We start from the raw sequence: 20,455 nt of genomic DNA, 5'->3' as shown, positions 1-20,455 counted from the left end.
ATTCATAGAGAAATTAGACACCAATTAAATGCCAATCAAAGTCAAACTAATTGAACCTTTAACAAGCTCAAAGTCCATCAAGAGCAGGACCTCCCTTTCCCAGAGAATTTAATTCCCACCGTAATTTTCAAGAAAAAGAATATAAAGCACCAATCATCTCATTCTCGCCCACGCGATCTCCGTCTTCGCATGTCGACCCTCTATTCAACCGAACTCACATATTTTGCTCTCAATTTATACTGAAGCTTTTGACAAGTAAGTATATCTCAATTTTACCTAAGGATCAATTTTATTTTCAGTATACTTTACTTGTTATTTGTCATTTTATTCTCATGAATAACATGCGTGAAATTTTTCATTGTTCTTGTTAAATGCCACCTAATCAAACATATGATTTTCTCTATTTGTTTCATTCATTGCTTTTGTATGGTTAACTCATGCAGGCGACAGCTAAGTTTTAATTCTTAGTTAGGTTTAAGGGTAAGTTCAGATTTTCAGATTTTTTGTCTCCTCTTTTATGTAATATTATTTTGGAGTTTATGTAAATAATCAAAAGAGAGATATTTATCAAAAAAAAAAAGAGTGAACGTTATGCACAAGAAAACGATCCGCAAGAAATTAAGTATAAGAAAATGAAGCCGAATCAATGTTAGTTGGAGGATTACAGTGTTTGGAAAATATTATTTAAAGCGAAAGTTTAATATAAAATTTATGTTATATACATATTATCTCTTATGAAACAACAATGCACTTTTGTAGGGGATGATATATTTTGATTTTTAAATTTATGTTTGCAACTTGTTTCCTATCTGAATGAAAATCCTGGCTTCTGGCTCCGCCCCATTTGGATACAGTTCAAACCAATACAGAAATCTGGCCTAATGTGTCCAATTCATATACACATATGAGAAGGAAACCCCCTTTAAAACTCATGATATATGTTAGGAAATACTCCAAATATCCTACAAATAAGCTTCCTCATATCTCAGCCTCTGTGCCGTTTTCCCTTCTAAACTTGCGTACATATGAAAATCCGATCCAATGTATTTAATTGGTCTACGTGCAAAAAGGCACACACCCTTCACAGTGAATCCAATTAGCTATTTCCTAGTAAGCTGCACGTGATATTTTTACAATGCACTCCAAGTTTCCTACATATTGGTTAGCTCATGTCACAGCCTATATACCCATCTTTCCTTCTAAACTTGCATCAGTATAGACATCCAGTTCAATATATTCAATTCATATACGCAGAAGGCAGGCATTTCCCTTTGAAGTGAATCCAATCCGTTTCCAAGCTAATCTAATTCGCTATTTCCTGTAAGCTATGTGTGATATATTCCATTATAAATTCCAAATTTCCTACAGATCTGCTCGCTCATCTCTCAGCCTCTGTACTCATCTTTCCTTCTAAACTCGCGTCAGTACAGAGATCCGAGTAATTCAATACTTGCACATGCAAAAAGACACTTCCCCTGTAAAAACGGATTCCACTTTGTTTCCAAGCTAATCCAGTATGCAATTCCTAGCTATCTACATGTGATATTTCATATTTGATACGATACCCTCCAAATTTTATACAGATGCAATCATCTCTCAGTCTCTGTACTCATCCTTCCTTCTAAACTTGCGAACCTACCAATATATCTAATTCATACACACGTTAGAGACATACATTCCCCTATTAAAAAATACAGTAACTATATTTGAGGGGAATCAATTCTCTATTTTTCCTCCAAATCTCCTACTGATACACTTGCTCATGTGTCTGTGCATGTACCCCATTTTCCTTCTATGCTGGCGGGCATACAAGAAAAACTAGAGCCTATTTATCAATTTCTCTTCTCTGTATCTTCCAAAGATTTTGTTGCATTAAACCCAGTAATTACCTGACAATTACTTTCTATTTCCTGGGAAGTCAAATTAGAAACAATCGATGCCAGCGTCCATTTTTTACTCTATAAATTTCTCCACTTTCTTTCTCTCTCTTTTTTCTTCTTTCTTGTTATTTCTTTATTAGAGGAAAGAAAACAGGTATAAGGATTCTAAGAGTGAGTTGGTTTTGATGAGAGAATCTCTTAATGAAGTTTATTTAGGTTTAAGTTGATTTTGTTAAGGGTTTATGTTAGGAGTAATAATGGGTGAAACTGAAGGTGGGTCTCTAGAGAAATCAACAGAGGATGAGTTTTGTCCAAAGGAGATTAGAGTCTTGGCAGTTGATGATGATGCTGTTTGCTTAAAGATGCTTGAGAGACTTCTATTGAAATGCGGCTACCAAGGTATATTATTTCCCTTCTATAGTTATTTGTTTGAATCTTTTTCAGATATTCTTTTACTTGCTAATGATTCCTGTTTAGGATTTAAACCTTTTTGGCATATTTTTCTGTAAGGATATTTTTTGGATTATTTAATTCGTTATATATTGGGTTTTGTGTTGTTTGTGATCTAGAATTTTATGGATATACATGTTGTAGTTTGTAACTGTCACCTCAAAACTGGAACATATAGTTCAATTTGGTTTTTAATTATGCAACGTGTCTTATTTTGGTAGCGAATTTAATAATTTTTATGAAAATTATGGTTGGCAATTTGAAATTGAAAAGTAGGTGAGTGATTTGGTAATTTTAGTTCATACATGAGTTTGGGCAGCAAAGAGCTTATAACCTTTTAGCATGATGTTTAGAAATCTATATTTGTACACATTGCATATCCAGGATGGAATTTGAAGCAGAGGCTTAAGTAATAATAGGATTGAAGATGGTTAACACAATTGCCTAAAATGGTAGACTTCTTGTGTCTATTTAACATATACACACATAGTAGTTCTTGAACAACATTACACATATAATGGCTTTAGTTCTCTTAGAGTTCCCAAATTTAGGTTATGTTTCATATTCTGGTCATATTTAAGATTATTTTTCATGGAAATTCTAACAAGATATTGTTATCTTAATTGTTGATGAAGAAACAATATCACAACCATTGTTGGGTAGTTTTCTAGACCTTGTATTGGACATCTAGATAGATGCAGTCTTACGCATGACAAGGGTACAAACACATGCACGTGATGTCCATGTAGACACATGCATGCATATGTAACATGATGCATGCACGAGCACATAGTCGCTAACATTCACATAAACGAAACATGGCACCATGCGATCCCTGACCACTTGTGTATGGACATATCTTACAATTGCATTCTCACATCCCTTAATTTCTATCCCTCTCGATCACGCATAAAAGCATACGGAGAAAGATGGAAGAAGGAACTATATCCATGATGACATGAATGCATACAAACACAACAATTTCACACTTCTGCTTGCATGGGAAATGAATATGGGATAGTTGTACAATATGTTATAGACACAAAGATGAAAAACTTTCACAAACTAGGACATGGATGGCATTAATACAACAAATGACGTGCATGCATTTACATACACCAATAAATTGCACGTATGATGCACAAGTATGAATATGTTATGAGTGTGAATAGAATGACATTATATACATTGTTATCGAGGCGCGCACCCCGGACGCTGCGGGCTGGCACAATTGCTCCCCGCACCAGAGGCGGGGCGCTGCACGCACACGAGGCGCGCGCCTTGCACACGCTTGACACCCGCGTCATGTAATAGACTCTTTCTTCTGTTTTTTTTAAATAATTTACATATTACATATTTACATCATGTAGTAGACTCTTTCTTGCTAGTTGCTAATCCATTCTCCATCTTTTCATGTTTAACCTATAAAAAGAAAACAATAATTAGTAATTTAGTATACTTGTTTGCTAATTATAACTTCTCTAAATATCATGCTAACTAGAAAATTATGAACATGTAAATATGTAATTGTTACCTCCATTCTCCATCTTTTCATGCTAACTAGCAAATAATAATTAAGAATGCTAACTAGAAAATTATGAACAACCATGTTTTTTTAATCACTTAATTGTTACTTAAAAATACATATATTATATTTTAAATAAAAATACATATTTCTTATTTGTTACTTGCTTGTTTTGTTTCATAGACTTTTGCTTATGTTGGAGATTATATTGCATTGTGATTTGTGGAAACTTATGAACTTTTTTTATGTTATGCATGCTAATTAAGTCTCTTTCGTGATTTAGTAGGTGAAATTATATTGGTCTTTCTATGTAAAAATTTATAAGCATGTTGCTTATGCTTTTTTGTCTTATGTTGGAAAATATTAGTTTGAGTTGTGCGCCTTAATTTAGTGAGACATGTACACCGTTGTGCGCCTTGCGCATGGTGCGCGTAAGGGACCTTTGCACCCCGCATTGCGCCTTACGCCTCGATAACAATGATTATATATGTGTATATTAATGCTCATTACTTGTAACATGAATTTGTAAGGTTTGTAATGATTGCAAGAGTTAAATATCTTATATGAAATATTTCCAAGTTAATAATGACATAATATAAATCAAGGGTTATGTGAGCAATGATATTCCTTATAAAGAAATCGAATTTTTATCGATTTTTTTTTCAAGTGTATTGTATTTGCAAATAAAATAAAATTGTGAACCTATCATTCTTGCATTTAATTTTTAACCTGGGAAACTCTTGGATACACATGTTGAGCGCTGCGGAAGCCAAACAACCAAACCAATGTGCTACGAGAAATCAAATCAAACAAACGTCGAGAGAAGACCAAACGAACCAAATCAATGCCACAAACACAAACAACCATTTAACGTGGTTCGGCAAGTTGCCTACGTCCATGAGACAAGAAGAGGATAGAGTTTTTCACTAATAGAGAAGAAGAGTACAAACTGAGATTACAAATCAATCAAACTCACCAATTAATCTCACCAACAAATCTCTAATTCTATCCAAACAAAACCCTAACCAATAGCTCGGAAAATACCTTTTTTCTGTGCTCCAAATATCTCCAATTTTTTTCTCTCTGCTCTCTTCCAATCGTTCCATATATATAGAAATCCTAAAACCAAAAACATACTAGGAATTCTAAAACCAAAATCAAAACAAATTAGGAATCCTATAACCTGTTACCAAAACAGATTGGGAATCCCAATAACCTATTACCAAAACAGATTAGGAATCCCAATAATCTGTTACCAAAACAGATTAGGAACCTGCTATCCAACAACACATACACCTTCGATATATTCTCAATATGCCTATGAAACATGGCAAATTTTAGGATATGACAAACAGAGAATCCAATCCATAATCATGATGTATAGGACTGTCCAACTAAAGATACGTGAGCAATGAGGGGACATCTCTATTTGTTAGAAAATATATGTTACTTATACGATTCGACAAAAACAATATAAGAACTTATGCAAGGTATAAGCAATAACTGTATACGAGTAAATTGACATACTGACACATGTACATAAACATACAAGAAGCAATAATATTATTTTAATTTTTTAAACTTAGACAATATTACTTGTACATTTTTCATTGAGCAATCACCCAATTATTCTTTAGCTAGTTAGAGCAAAATAATCGAGGAAATGGATCATTTTATATTTGTGATTAATTATCTAATCACATCCATGGTCACTATTTCTTTTTCTATTAAAAGAAAATAAGAAAAATCCACTTTTCTTGCTTTTGTAAATGATCGTGAACCCAATCAATATTTAACAGACATAGACAACGAAACTATTTGGTGATTCATTCATCGTTGATGCAGTCAACACCCTGAACTTGAAAAAATATTATAACAAATAGGGTTTATAATTTATTTTCCTACTTATTTAATTTTTAATATCAGTGAAGAAAGGTAAAAGAATTTCATACTTTTTTCTTTCAATACTATCATCCCTACTTTTGACTTTCATCCTTCCAAATGGCCAAGCTATAGAGGTGTGCATTCTCAAAGTTTGCAACATAATCTCTTCATTTGTTTCATTTTCTTCTTTTAATCTATAGACGCACAGAGGAGATTCATTATTTCAGGGTTTATATTCTTCAACAAAATGATTTGATTAAGGAGGTATGTTCACATAAGTTGGACGACAACAATGCAAGTTTTCTAGAAAGCAAGCATAGATGAGTACTGGAGATAAAATTTAGAATTGAAGTAGTATAGAGTTTAAAATGTGTTGTGATATTCTATCTTACATGGAATTCTAAGACAAGCTAGCTAGTTTGAAAATTTTGCTATCTAGTTTCAGCTATACAGGTTTCTTTGTAGCATGCATATACAATAACTTTGTTCAATCCAAATTTCCAATTTAACTTAAGTTTTATATGATGCTTATATCTAACACTTCTATCATATCTTTAGTAAAACAGTGGTAAGCTTCATCATTGACTAAGTAACACCCAAATGTTATTCAATATTTTTAATTTTTTTCTTTTTAGACATCTATTTATTTGTATTCTTGGATACAAAATAAATACACACGAACTTGTAGAGGACATGCATGCAAACTTATCCATACAGAACACATAAGAAACATGCATGAAGGCATGCATGACCACATGCACAAACACATGCACGTCCACGTGTACGAAGGCGTGAACGTCCACATGCACGAGGGCATGCACGTCCACATGCACACACATCTCTGCATACCGTCATCTACCCTTTAACTACTTACTCAGACCCCGTGGCTTCTATCATTATTTTATGCGCACATGCACAAAGGTCGACCATATACATGATCTCATGTCCATAATATCAACGCATGCATGGACACTAACTTCACATACCATAATTACACACACACAAAAGATTTGGATCCAAGCCTATTGGTGAATGATGGAGATAGGAACTTATGCAAGGGGGCAAACAATAATAAATACATGCTTTCTTAGTACCCATAGAGATGCATAAAATTCCATTCAAGTAATTTTTTAAAAAAAGTATTTATTGGAAATTGAACAACTCATTTTGGCAGCTTGGGGAAAACAATCAAAGTAATTGGCATGTTTATCCTAGTTAAGTTTATAAAAAATCCTTCGATTTCTATTTGAAAAACAATCAAAGTAATGGGAGATTTTGGCTCGGTACTAATTATTTTTTGCTATCCAGTGAATAACAAATTTTCAATGAAAAAGACTACAATGAAAGTTATTTTTGTGAGTATTTTAAGACAATCTTTAGGTTCATTAAGTAGTCGATAAAACCCAAAGGTAGATGGATCATGGAGTACCCATCAATTCATTATCAACATGGCCAACACTTTGATCTTTATATTGATGAGGATTTTATAACTAGGAATAATAATTGTTACGCTATTATATCATGTTTAGAACCAGCCAATAATATATAGCGATTGACATGCTCTGCTTTTGATATTTTCATCCCTTCGTTTGCCTATCTTCTATCCTTTTATGTAAGATGAACAAGTGATAGGATTATGAAAAAGACATTTTTCAGTAATTGTTTTCTTATGTATTCCGTTTTGTTTTTAGTTGGACCTATATTCATGTACATAACTGAGATAACATTTTTTGAATTTTATTTTTATTGAATCATGATTTTGAGGTGGTGTATTTTATACTAAAAAAAGGTTAAAACTTTCAACGTACTGTTAATTCGTCATTTATTTGCTTACAATCAATTTAGGGAAAATTTGCAAAATAGTCTATTTTTGCTAATTATTTAGCAATAGACCGTTTTGCTAAATAATTAGCAAAATAAACCTCTTTTTGGCCAACAGGCCAAAAAGAGGTCTATTTTGCAAAACAGCTCAGAAAACATACGAGACTAGTAGTCCCGTATGTTTTAATCACGGATTAGTGAACTCAGAAAATTTCACAAAATATTGAGATGAACTCAGAAAACATACGAGACTACTAGTCCCGTATGTTTTCTGAGTCACTAATCCGTGATTAAGTTGGCTCTAAACATACGGGATACGGGACTAGTAGTCCCGTATGTTTTCTGAGTCTTGTTTTTCAAAATCGACATTTTTTTTTCAAAAAAAGGTTTATTTTGCTAATTATTTAGCAAAACGGTCTATTTTGCTAAATAATTAGCAAAAACGGACTATTTTGCAAATTTTCCCATCAATTTAATGTCTCTATTAATCTTGGGTGTGTTTTAATTGTTTTGTTATAATGAACTAGTACAAACTAGAATATGCAGATTCATGATTTTCTTTTCTTTACGAAGTTTGGAATTATATATGCTGTACACAAGCAAGAAAATTTTAACTTCTGGCCTTCTGTACAATGATTTGTTCTAATAACTTATATGTTTGTTGTAATATTTGACCTGTGAAGATTTTGAACTTCCTTAGTTATTCTTTGAAAAGCCCTTCTATACATGAATTAATTTACTTTCCAAAATACAACTATTTTTGTTGATTGTTAAATTACATGCAGTTACTATTGCACATCATCCAAATAAAGCTTTGCAAATATTACGAGAAAACAAGGGAAATTATGATATTGTAATAAGTGATGTTAAGATGCCAGACATGGATGGATTCACGCTTACAGAGATTGTTGGTGTTGAGATGAACTTGCCTGTAATTAGTAAGTAAATAATTTATCTAAAGATTCAATTCCTTACTATGATTAAACTACTATCTTTTTCGTTATTTTATCTGATTCAGGGTATTAATTGATCTCATATGATCATTTTTTTTGCAGTGTTTTCTGTTGACAGTGAAGTCAAAACAGTGATGAAAGGAATAAAACATGGAGCTTGTGACTATCTAGTGAAACCCGTGCGATTAGAAGAACTCCAGCTCATATGGAAGCATGTAATGAAGAAATCACTGCTTGATGCAAAGGTCACCAACGATGATGCTAACAAGCTTGAAACTATATCAGAATCTGAAGAAGACAAAGGCGTTGGATATAGTGATGAAGACTCAGATGAAGACCTCGCCGCTCCAAAGAAGCCTAGGGTTGCTTGGAAATCGGATCTACACTCTAAGTTCATAGATGCCATTAACAAATTAGGCTTAGACCGTAAGTATGAATTAGCACATTATACATCTCCATAGAATCTTGTTTCCGAATTCCAAAGAAGTGAATTTCCCCCCCTTATATCTTCCAGGAGCAGTCCCCAAAAAAATACTTGATCTCATGAATGTCCCTGGGCTTACAAGAGAGAATGTTGCCAGTCATTTACAGGTTACCTTTTATCTTCGTTTTCTGTAGTGAAATTTAGTTTTCTAATATTCTTGATTTGTGTTATTAGTTATTATCTTTTCTTATATATTTTTTATTCATAGTCTGTTTTGTTATGCGCAGAAGTACAGGAAATCCCTGAAGGAAAATAGCATTGCGGTTACCCAACACTATTTTAGTAATATTGATTCCAGTGGAAGTGGTGCAAATACTGCAAATCCTGGTCTCTCGTCTTTCATTAATCAAGTTTCTAGTGTTAGCTCTCTTGGAGGATTTCAAGTTCAGGCACCCCAAAACCATCAACAGCCAATTCCATTTGCTACATTTCAACAATCCCATATTGGTCACAATCCTATGGCTCAAACATGGTTCCGATTTCCTTACGTCGATCAAAACAATATACCCCACCCCTATTCATCGACTCCTCAGGCAAACCGATTAAGTTTCAACCATTTTGGCTCTTCATCAAACCCTTTGGTTATGCAAACAAGCTCTCCTCAATTAGCATCCAATCCCAGGATTTACCAATCTCTTGTCCCAGGAATGAATCAATCTTCTAGCTTTAGGGAAAATGGTTCTAGTATTCATGGGCTCAATGGTATAACTCCTAGTCCAAGTTCAATTAATCAACTCGGATTTGTTCCTAGCCAACAAGGTTTTGATTCAACACTTGAGCAGAGGTCAGAACGTGGTGGCCTCAAAGATACGTTTGCAGCTGGATTTGATGCATTGGTTCCAAGTAACTCTTGTCTCTCAAAACAACTTTTTCTTTTGTTAGAATAAGTCTTTGATTTTAGGTTAATTGCGGATAGACACCCTGTACCATCGCTCAATAGCGGATAGACCCCTTGTAGTTTTATTGTTGAAGATAGATCCCCAAGGGTAAAAGAGTCAAAAAAATTCAGTCAACGAACAGAGCTACAAGGATCTATCCGCAATTGGGCGACAGTACATGGGTCTGTCCACAATTAACCCTTGATTCTATCGCTGAACTCATTGAAATTCTTTACAGCCATATTTACAAAGAAGGTTGCATTATTTTTAGTTTAAATCCAAAGAAAATATCAATCACTTACCGATGTCATTCTGGAATGCCTGATATTGAACTCATGTGTAGTGCAACATCATCAAGGTCAACCAAATCAGTTCAATGCTCAGACTGGATCAGATTTTAAATTTGGTACCGAAATGAATGAAAATTCAATGATCCCAGAAAGCAGCGGACGGGAACAATTAGAGGGAGTTAACTCATTGGAACACTTAGCACCGTTTCTGGACTATTCACTGGACAAAATACCGTTTCACCTCAGTAATAGTGATTCAGCGGATGATCTTCATTCAGTGTTTCATCAGGTAACTTAGTTTATGCTTTTGCTATATTGTAATATGCAACAAGTTTTCCGTATGAACTATTATAGTAACGTTTTGAACATTGAATCAAAGTTGTCAGGCGTAGACTCCTGATCTCGGCTTTTAACATGGAAACAACATCCTGATCTTGACAAATGCTGACAAAACAAAATTAATTGTGTTAAAACTTTCAATCCAAACTTCCTGAACTTGCTCATCATTTATCGCCAAGAATCAGACCTTTGGTCTTGTTCCCACAATTTAATATAATCATCTTTTCAACTAGATTTTGGCACCATCATATCTGTGTGATTTACTCACACTTGAGTGAACAAAGGCTAGTAGTTCTAGACTATTCAAGTTCAGTTACTATCACTTGATGGATTTAGAATTTCTAACCCTGAGGCCCTCTCGGTTCTATGTCTACAGTTGACGCAACTTGCTGGAAGCCTGAATTGAAGTTTCTTGCCATGTACTTAGGATTTATAGACAAGTTTATCTTTCCATATGTACTATGTATGTTGATATATAGTCTGTTCATGTATATGTCTATGTGATGGTTTTCAGTGTCATGCCAGATCTATATATATTTTTATCCACTGGACAGTGACCACCTTACTTTTCAAAATAATCTATAGCATTGATTCCCCCGCCCCCTCCCTCCCCTCTTGGCTTAATTACGCAGGCTGTTAGCATACTCTTGCTGGCATAGATTTTTATGGTAATCTATTTTACTGCAAGATTTAGCATACATTCTATTTGGTTACCCTCTTATTTTATAAATATTTCAGTTTCAAGGATCCAAAGATATTGATGACGGGGATAACCTTTGAGCTTGGAGCGGTAAAATCTGGTATTACTTTCTCACAATGAACTAATTAACTTAATTATTTATTTCAGTGTTATCCTCTTCATCACAAATACATTCTCTTATGTCAGCCTAAAATTACCATCAGTGATATCCATACTTTTTAAATATCCACAGGTAAAAATGCAATAGTGGTGGACAATCCAGTATTCAGTTGGAATATATGCATGAGCTTTGCTACCGACTCCGTAGTTGTTGTAATACCTGCTGAAAATTTGAGACGGTTTTCAGTTTTATTTACATTTTGTTATGTCATAGAGCATCAAACGGGGAGAAAACGAAATCCATGTATTTTCTGTTTTACATAATGAACTGTGAGGCTATGTTTGGATACGAGGTAATTGAAGTAAATGTAAAATGTAGTAAATTTCTTTTTCACTTCAATTCCTTGAATCCAAGTGGAGCCTTGGATGTTCTAAATTGTCTTGTAATTGAAATATTGAACTTCTAAAAAAAGTGGTAATTTGAAAGACTATTGCGGTCTTGTGTTAAATTTGAGGTTATGGGGCTTGCTTTCGGCAAATGGAACTGATCCTCTGCTTTTGGTTTGCACTTCTAACTAAACTCAGGCTTTTTTCGTTGGTATGTTGAGATATATATATTTTTTTGGAAAAATTTTCAAAACAGTGCTCTTTGGACTTTTAATCCCAAAAAAGACCCGTTTTCAACTTATTTTCAGAAACCGACCAGGTTTCAGCGCTGAGGCTGAAACCAGGTCTGTTTCTGAAAGTAAGTTGAAAACATGTCTTTTTATGGGGATTAAAAGTGTATACGGGATTGTTTTGAAAATTCCTCCATATTTTTTCCTTTGTGAATGAGCTGATCATAATCTAAAGGCTAGTATTGATGGAAGTTCATGTAGGAATATCTTATATATTCACATAATTTGTGATGTTCCAGCAAAATCTGCAACAGTTAATCTTGAATCTAAGAAACATGCAAATGCATTCTTAAAGTTGTCTCATGTGTTCATGTAAAATGCGTATTTTGATTGTTAATGCATAAATGCAAAGGGCTGATTCACTCTTTTACCATATTTTTTAACATAATATAAAATTTAATACAATATTCAAACTAGACCAGAATTTAATTCAGTTAGACAAATTTTGAAACTTGGAGTGAGAAAGGATAGTCACCCTCTAAGCTCGGAGCGAAAGCTTTCTTTACATTGCTCCAAATAAAACCACGAAGAAAAATTAGGATATCAGTGAGTAAAAATGTGAGGGACACAATTGAAAGAATTCAAAACTAGGAAAACGCTAAAATATTATTGGCTTTCATTTTTTTTTTTATCTCGCTATATTATGCCTCCATACTGGCGGGTGGGGTGGAGGGATCTAAAGACTTTAAATAGAAAATCATATACAGTTTTTATTATAAATCTTTAATTGATATATACATAATAGAAATTATTGTAAACAGTGCAATAATTAAAATATCAGCTCAAACCAAATAAGAATTCGTAAAAATATTTGAAAGGCTACATTTAAGAACGGGTTAATTTCACAAAAACCCTTGAACTTTGGGTGGTAACTATGAAAACTTTGTTTATCTCACCTGACCCCCTTGAACTTTGGGTGTACTTGACCCCCTTGAACTTTGGGTGTACTGCAACCCCAGTGGCAAATTTATATACATGCTTTAGGGGTGCAGTTGCACGCTTAGAACATGTAAATTTGTATTTTCTCACGTAACCCCTACATTTACACTTTTCCCCACCCCCAAATTAAATATATTTTCGCCCAAATTCTTACAAACTTGTATCCCATTTTAATTTTAGTCCATTAAGTTAGAAATTTAGCATGATTGTTAAGAATATTATTTTACAATATGATATATCAAGTTTTGGGTAAATATATACTTGCCATCCGACCCCTAAGAAAAATTACTGGATCCCACTACACAACCCTCACCCCCCTCCCCCCGTCCCCACCCCTAGCTTTGAATTTTTCTCACCAGACCTCGCTACATGTAATTTCAAATTGCTCAAATTTTAGTTAGAGAAAGACATCCAAAATGTGGGAGATAGGGTATGATGTCTGTAAATGATGAAGTTTAAAAATCTCTCAAGAAAATTTAAATTAACTATAAATTACATGTAGAGGGCGTTGGTGAGAAAAGTTCAAACTTGAAGGGGGTATTGTGAGATGCCCAAAGTTTAGGGCTGATATGTGTGATAAAAAATGTTTAGTGGGGTTATGTGCAATAGCCCCCAAAGTTTAGGGGGGTTATTGAAATTAACCCTTTAAGAAATGCCCCTTTAGCTTTGGACAATTATCAAATAAACCCCCATACTTTCAAAATATGATACCCCTTTAGGGGTAATCAGAAAATCCCCTTCAACTTTCATGTTTTCCAAAAGACCCCTAAAAGCATGAACCGCAATTTGAATGACAAAATATCTTCCTATACAATTTTTACCGACCCATGTTAAAATTGCACTTAAACCTATAGGGGGGTTATAGGATAATATAGTTGAGAGGGATGTGTGAGTGTTTAGGGGGGGGGAGAGAGAGAGTTGGAGGGCAGAAGATTAAACGTTACACACATGGATAATCGCCCAGAGATATATCACTACATGACCAACTGAAGGGGACAAATTTTTAAAACGTCTTATTTGGACATTTAATCCCAGAAACCAACTCATTTCACATTTATTTTCAAAAAACGACCTGGTTCCAGCCTCAGCGCTGAAACCGGGTCAGCTTTTGTGAAAATACTTCACGAACTTCACGGGACTTGAAGTCCCGTGAAGTTTAGCAGCTATTTTGATAAGCTACTAAACTTCATAGGACTTGAAGTCCTGTGAAGTTTGATCAAGTCCTGTGAAGTTTGAAAGTTCAAAAAATCTTCAAGGGACTTCAAGTCCCGTGAAGTTGTTTTAGCTTATTTTCTAGAGAATCGCGACTCTGGAAAATAAGAACTGCAACTTCACGGGACTTGAAGTCCCGTGAAGTTGCAGGTTAAAAAACATGCATAGCATGTGCATGTTTTTATATATGCAACGTAATTACGAAAGCTACACATACAATCCAAAATATACATGAAATTTTTGCCATGAATTAATCGATTTACACGAATCAAACAATATATACTAAATCAAACAATAATCATGAAAATACACCTATGAACAATAATCGATCTCATATATACTGAATTATAACAATATTCTTAAATTTTAGCCATGAATTAAACACGAATCAAACAATACTCATGGAGATCATATATATAAACAATAATTGATCCACAAAAGTATAGTATTTAAAAAATCATAAAAGTTACAAATTTTAACAAAATAAGATCACATACAACCCAAAATTCCTCCTCTCCTTCCCCTCCCTCTCTTCCCCCTTCCCCTCCCTCTCTTCCCCCTTCCCCTCGCTCTTCCCCGCCCCCTGCGTTCCTACTGATGAGCCTCGATTGCTGAGAAGTACCGGCTCCATCAGCATGCAAAGTGCCGGCTACATCGTCATCGTCACGTGGCCTACGTCGCCGCGTGTACATTTGCCCAAATGATCGTGACCTGTCCTCACGGCCTGCAAACTCGTCGACATGAGTCTTGTGAAACACCTATGCTATTATCTGCTTGATTCTGTTGAAGACCCCTAACGCCGCCGGATCCTAAATCTTAGGCATGTGCTTATTAATCTTAGTTTCAATGTTATCAAAAACACGGACCTATGAGTTAAACAATATATACACAATTTAGCAAATAACATCTTAATTAAAAGTTTACAGTTTTAATTTATCATAATTAGAAACTTACATAATCTCTCCCGATCATCCCACTAGGGATGTAACTATCTGTCGGCGGGTGTGATAGGTGTCCAGCTGATGGCTGTGGGTCACGCGTGATCCATCTACGTGTGACATCCCAATACCAACGTATATACGTGGTATAGTCAATAGTTGTGTCTCTCGTATCCTGTATGCAATCCCACCTGTGAATCCACCTGTCTATGTAGGCCGCCCGGAGTACGGACCAATCCATATGATGTGATGTAGGTCATCGCCTACGATCAATCTGCTCGACAGGATCTGACACATGCTGAGAGAGCAGAAATTGCCTAGCACACGGTCGGAGACATGCATCTCCACAATCTCCTAACATATTAATGGAACTCTGGCTCTCCACAAGCTGAGACTATCTCGACAGATGGGTGCAAGAGTATGCATATCGAGCTTCGGTGGTGAATATGGTCTCTACTTGAACTGAAATAAGATAAAACATTTATCAGTATCAACAAACAAAAACTATAATATTCATAACGACTTGAGATTTATATTTACCTCTTCGTGTGGGAGGCCATCAAGCTCATTGCGGTAAAACTCACGATGTCGCGTCGCTGATTTATACTTAGCGTACTACACGTTATACCTATTTGGCATAAAGAATATATGAGTATAAATTCAATATGAATAAAATTGTGTGGACAATTATACTTGTATGCCAAAGAAAACTGGCCATGTAGGTCACGATGCACAAGCAAAGTAGGTCGTCCATTATGAATGTGCTCCCATAACCAAATTTGTATCAATGTGCAACATCCTTTGAATTCTTTATTATGCATCAAGGATACCCTACCCAATTCTCTATATAAGTATGCCAACACCGTATTGTCCCATGATAGTGCACCGCATACACCAATATCCTCTAGCAGTGGCTGCCATCGTACATGTACAAGAGTCTTGCTCGCATCAAGAAATAGCGTGCACCCTATCATGTGCAATATATACGCACGATCATGATACTGAAGCGTCTTAATGGAGGCATCTGCTCGTATATCTCCCTGAAATGTCTGACGAAGCCACGATAGCTTCATCGCACCACTCCTCAAGTCGGGTACCTGACCAAGAAGCCTAGCACATACCTCAGCCCAATTATGGTCATCGGTACTCGCAATGCCGGGCCATCGATGCAGAGCCCAAATATGACGACTTCATCCTGTAATGTGATAGTACACTCCCCTATATGCATGTGGAAGGTGTTGGTCTCTGGCCGCCACCTCTCAATAAGTGCACTAATAAGCGGCCAATCAAGCCTAATATATCGCACTGTTGAACACTTTTGGAACCCGGCTTGAGCTATCAACTCTAGTACTCTCTCATCGTGGATGACCCAAGCTTTATAAACGAGCATATTATTTTTGAGATAGTTAATCTTCCCATCATATGAACAAAGAATTACGATTCGATCATTCATTGTTACCTCTGAAGAGTAAAAAAATTAATATCAATATTAGAAACCCATAATTTTAGATAGTAAATCTCTTAGATCGATATTAGTAAACCCATAATTAGTAAAACCCTAATTTTAACCAAATGCCAAACCTTAATTTCCCCTCTAACTTCACGGTTACAAATGTCGATAATTTCCCCTCTAACTTCATATATAATATTATTTAATTTTTCTCCTCAAAATTCATAAATAATTTCAAATTTATTTTAAAATCTAATTTTTTACAAGTAATCACCAAGAATTATGTGAATATATAAAAACTTAGTATTGAAAATATTTTTTTTCAAAATTTTACCTTAATATTGACGATGTCCTAATTCCGGTGAACTCCGACGGTGACGACGACGGTGATGGGTGGTGGTAGGGACGACGTCGTGGTCGGTGGCGGCGCTGGTGAGGGGAGGGGTTAGGGGCGGGGGTAAGGGCTGGGGTGAGGGGAGCAGGTTGAGGAGGAAGGTGATGTAGGACGCTTAACTGATAATTTCATGAGGGATGCAGGCAATCACGAGCTAAATACAGATTTATATGTATTATTGACCTCCGTAAAAAAATGATCATATCTTCGAATCCAGAAGGTAAGTTCTAACATATTATATATGTAAATCGCCTATCTCGACGAGACGGAGCCAAATAGATTGTCAGATTTTTAAAATCTTATCAGTTACACCTAGTTTTGGCTGACATCTAAATATAATCAGCATTTGATTTATTTTTAGTAATAAAGTTGGAGTCTATTTAGATTAGGAAATAAATTTAATTTTAAAGTCAAATTAGATTAGGAAATAAATTCAATTTTGATTCATGATTTGTTTCCTTTATTATAGGGAGTCTTTTTAGGATATAAGTTGATACTTTCTATTTTTTTTGTAATTCATGATTTGTTTCCTTTATTATAGGGAGTCTTTTTAGGATATAATTTGATACTTTTTATTTTTTTGTAATTCTAGTCTTACTAAGAGTCTTATTTGTTTTTCTATTTAAGAAGAGACATGTAACCCAAAAAAAACTTGTTTTATTAATAAAATTTCTCTTTCAATATTTTCTTCGTGGATTCAAATATTGTTTTTTGTGGATTCAGAGAACGCCCCCTTGGTGGATTCCGAGGTTTTACTTCCACGCTGCATCAATTGGTATCTGAGCCTTATTCCTCTGATCCGATGGTAGGTGATGAACCCCTATTTCTCGAACTGAGTTCGATGTGCTGAAGACCGATGTTAATCAGACGAAGACTGTCGTAGAGCGACTTGCGTCGACAGTGGAGTGTCTGAACATGAGAAGAGTCCGAAATCGTGTTGATGGACGCTAGCGATGTGATTCGACTCTACATGATGAATTCAACAGTGATAATGACCCTAAGCAAGACCTTGGAGTTGGGAAGAGTACTAAAGAAGCAATAAAGAAAGAAGAATCACCTCCAGAGCATAATATCTTCCGTACGAGGTGCACTGTGATGCAGAAGATTTGTGATGTTATTATTGACAATCACAGTAGAAAGAATATTGTCTCTTGGTGTATAGTGAATAAGTTAGGTTTGAAGACAAAGAAACACCCACCTCTCTACAAGATCGATTGGATTCACAAGGGAAATGATGTGTAGAACGATGAGATGTATCGTGTATCTTTTTCTATCGGTCACATGTATTTTGATGATGTGTTGTGTGATGTGGTCGAGATGGATACTTATCATATGCTTTTAGGTAGGCCATAGTAATTCGATATTGGAGCTACCCACAGAAGTAGAGATAATATTTATATCTTCAAGAAAGATGAACACCGAATTGTACTTCTGCCTCTTACAGAAAAGGAGTCATCTAAGATAAAAGCTACTAAGGAGAAGAAACATTTGGTGGCAAATAACAAGGCTTTAGCAAAAAACTTGAAGCAATCTGAAGAGGTCTATGACTTGGTTGTAACTAAAAAAGAATAACCTGCCCCTACCGAAATTCCTCCTAAGGTGCAAACAATCGTTATGCATGAGATTCATTATGGTGATATGATAGTGAAGATGGATGATATGCATGATATTCTCAAAGGGGTTGAGAGTGATATTACACATATTGATGTTGTCCCGATGGAGAAGAAGGATAAATTAGAGAGTGAGACAATTGATGATATGTGTAAATTTCTTGGTGGAGGGCTAGAGACGAAGGAGATGAAAGAATTGTGTATAGAGTATGACGCGGGATTTTCTTCCCTAGAAGCAAAGTTGGTGAATAATTTTAAAAAGAATTTGATGATACTTCAAGCACTAGAATACGGGAAGCAACATGGAACATATTTTGAGGAGTTTTGAAGTCAACTACACATCCACATGCCGCCAATAAAATACACATAATGTCGGAAAGAATAATATATGAATTTGATTTAGAAGAAGTTCTAGCCGAGAAGGTAAAAGAACAAATGGAGAAAATTATTGCTAAGTACAAGGCAGATGCTGATCGATGAAGGTTAAGAAAGATATTTATCGATGAAGTTACTATTCAAGCAAATATAAGCTCGAGGTCGAGCTTCTTTCAACAAGGGGAGAATGATGTAGGACGTTTAACTGATAATTTCATGAGGGATGCAGACAATCACGAGCTAAATACAGATTTATACGTATTATTGACCTCCGCAAAGAAATGATCATATCTTCCAACCCAGAAGACAGATTCTAACATATTATATATGTAAATCGCCTATCTCGATGAGACAGGGCCAACTATATTATCAGATTTTTAAAATCTCATTAGTTACACCCAGTTTTGGCTGATATCTAAAAATAATCAACCTTTAGTTTATTTTTAGTAATAAAGTTGGAGTCTATTTAGATTAGGAAATAAATTCAATTTTAGAGTCAAATTAGATTAAGAAACAAATTCAATTTTGATTCATGATTTGTTTCCTTTATTATAGGGAGTCTTTTTAGGATATAATTTGACACTTTCTATTTTTTTGTAATTCTAGTCTTACTAGGAGTCTTATTTGTTTTTCTATTTAAGAAGAGACATGTATCCCAAAAAAACTTATTTTATCTATAAAATTTCTCTTTTAATATTTTCTTTGTGGATTTGAAGATTGTTCTTTGTGGATTCAGAGAACGTCCCCTTGGTGGATTCCGAGGTTTTACTTCCACACTGCGTCAGAAGGGGGCTAGGGTTTTTGGAGAGGGGACGCTAGGACGAGTCACAGATCACGTTTGCGTTATATAGGCAGAGCGAAACTCCATGGGACTTGAAGTCCCGTGGAGTTGCAGGGTCGTTTTTCTAGAGAATTGTTTCTCTAGAAATTCAGCCTTAAACTTCATGGGACTTCAAGTCCAGTGATTTTTTTTTTAATTTCAAAACTACACGACACTTGAAGTCTCGTAAAATTTAGCAGCTTATCAAAATAGCTGCTAAACTTCACAGGACTTCAAGTCCTGTGAAGTTTTTTAATAAAAACCGACCTGGTTTCAGCGCTGAGGCTCAGCGCTGAGGCTGAAACTAGGTCAGTTTTTGAAAATAAAAGTCAAATAGATCTGTTTTTTAGATTAAATGTCCAAATAGGATGTTTTTGAAAATTAAAAGTTAACATAGGTACATTCTGCTTAGGGTTAATCTCAGATAGGCCCCTAGACTTTGGAATGTATTGCACATAATTTCTATGAACTTTATCTCACATAACCCCTGGATATTGAGGCGTCTCACAAGAACCCCCTGATATTTGAAATTTTATCACAAGAACCCCCCTCCCCCAGCAGTACATGTAATTTGCAGGAAACGAAACTTTTCTTGAGATAAAAAAGAACCCAAAATTTAGGGGAGGGGGTATGTGCTAAATGATAAATGGCAAAACTTGAAAATTTCTCTTTTACGGGCATCTTAGCTATTTGCAAATTGCACGTAGCCAATCTCGTAAGAGAGAGTTAAAATTCAG

At 35.1% G+C, this 20,455-nt stretch overlaps 1 protein-coding gene across 2 annotated transcripts; it reads left to right on the top strand.

The window, feature by feature from the left end:
• On the top strand, positions 6 to 11,801 carry LOC109843210 (two-component response regulator ORR21-like). Of its 2 annotated transcripts, XM_020412150.1 has the most exons (9): positions 6 to 255; positions 2,130 to 2,279; positions 8,346 to 8,498; positions 8,616 to 8,939; positions 9,028 to 9,104; positions 9,225 to 9,840; positions 10,219 to 10,454; positions 11,243 to 11,304; positions 11,437 to 11,801. In XM_020412150.1, exons 2-8 carry the CDS (start codon positions 2,138 to 2,140, stop codon positions 11,282 to 11,284), a joined length of 1,590 nt encoding a protein of 529 aa, XP_020267739.1. In that variant the 5' UTR covers positions 6 to 255; positions 2,130 to 2,137; the 3' UTR covers positions 11,285 to 11,304; positions 11,437 to 11,801. The 2 variants fall into 2 exon arrangements, with proteins under 2 accessions (XP_020267739.1, XP_020267738.1); XM_020412149.1 differs by lacking the exon at positions 6 to 255 and having other exon boundaries at positions 1,947 to 2,279.

This window comes from Asparagus officinalis, chromosome 5 (assembly GCF_001876935.1).
Source record: "Asparagus officinalis chromosome 5, Aspof.V1, whole genome shotgun sequence".
NCBI classification, from domain to species: domain Eukaryota; kingdom Viridiplantae; phylum Streptophyta; class Magnoliopsida; order Asparagales; family Asparagaceae; genus Asparagus; species Asparagus officinalis.
Note: the sequence above shows the minus strand (reverse complement) of the source record. Positions and strands in the feature narration are given on the sequence as shown.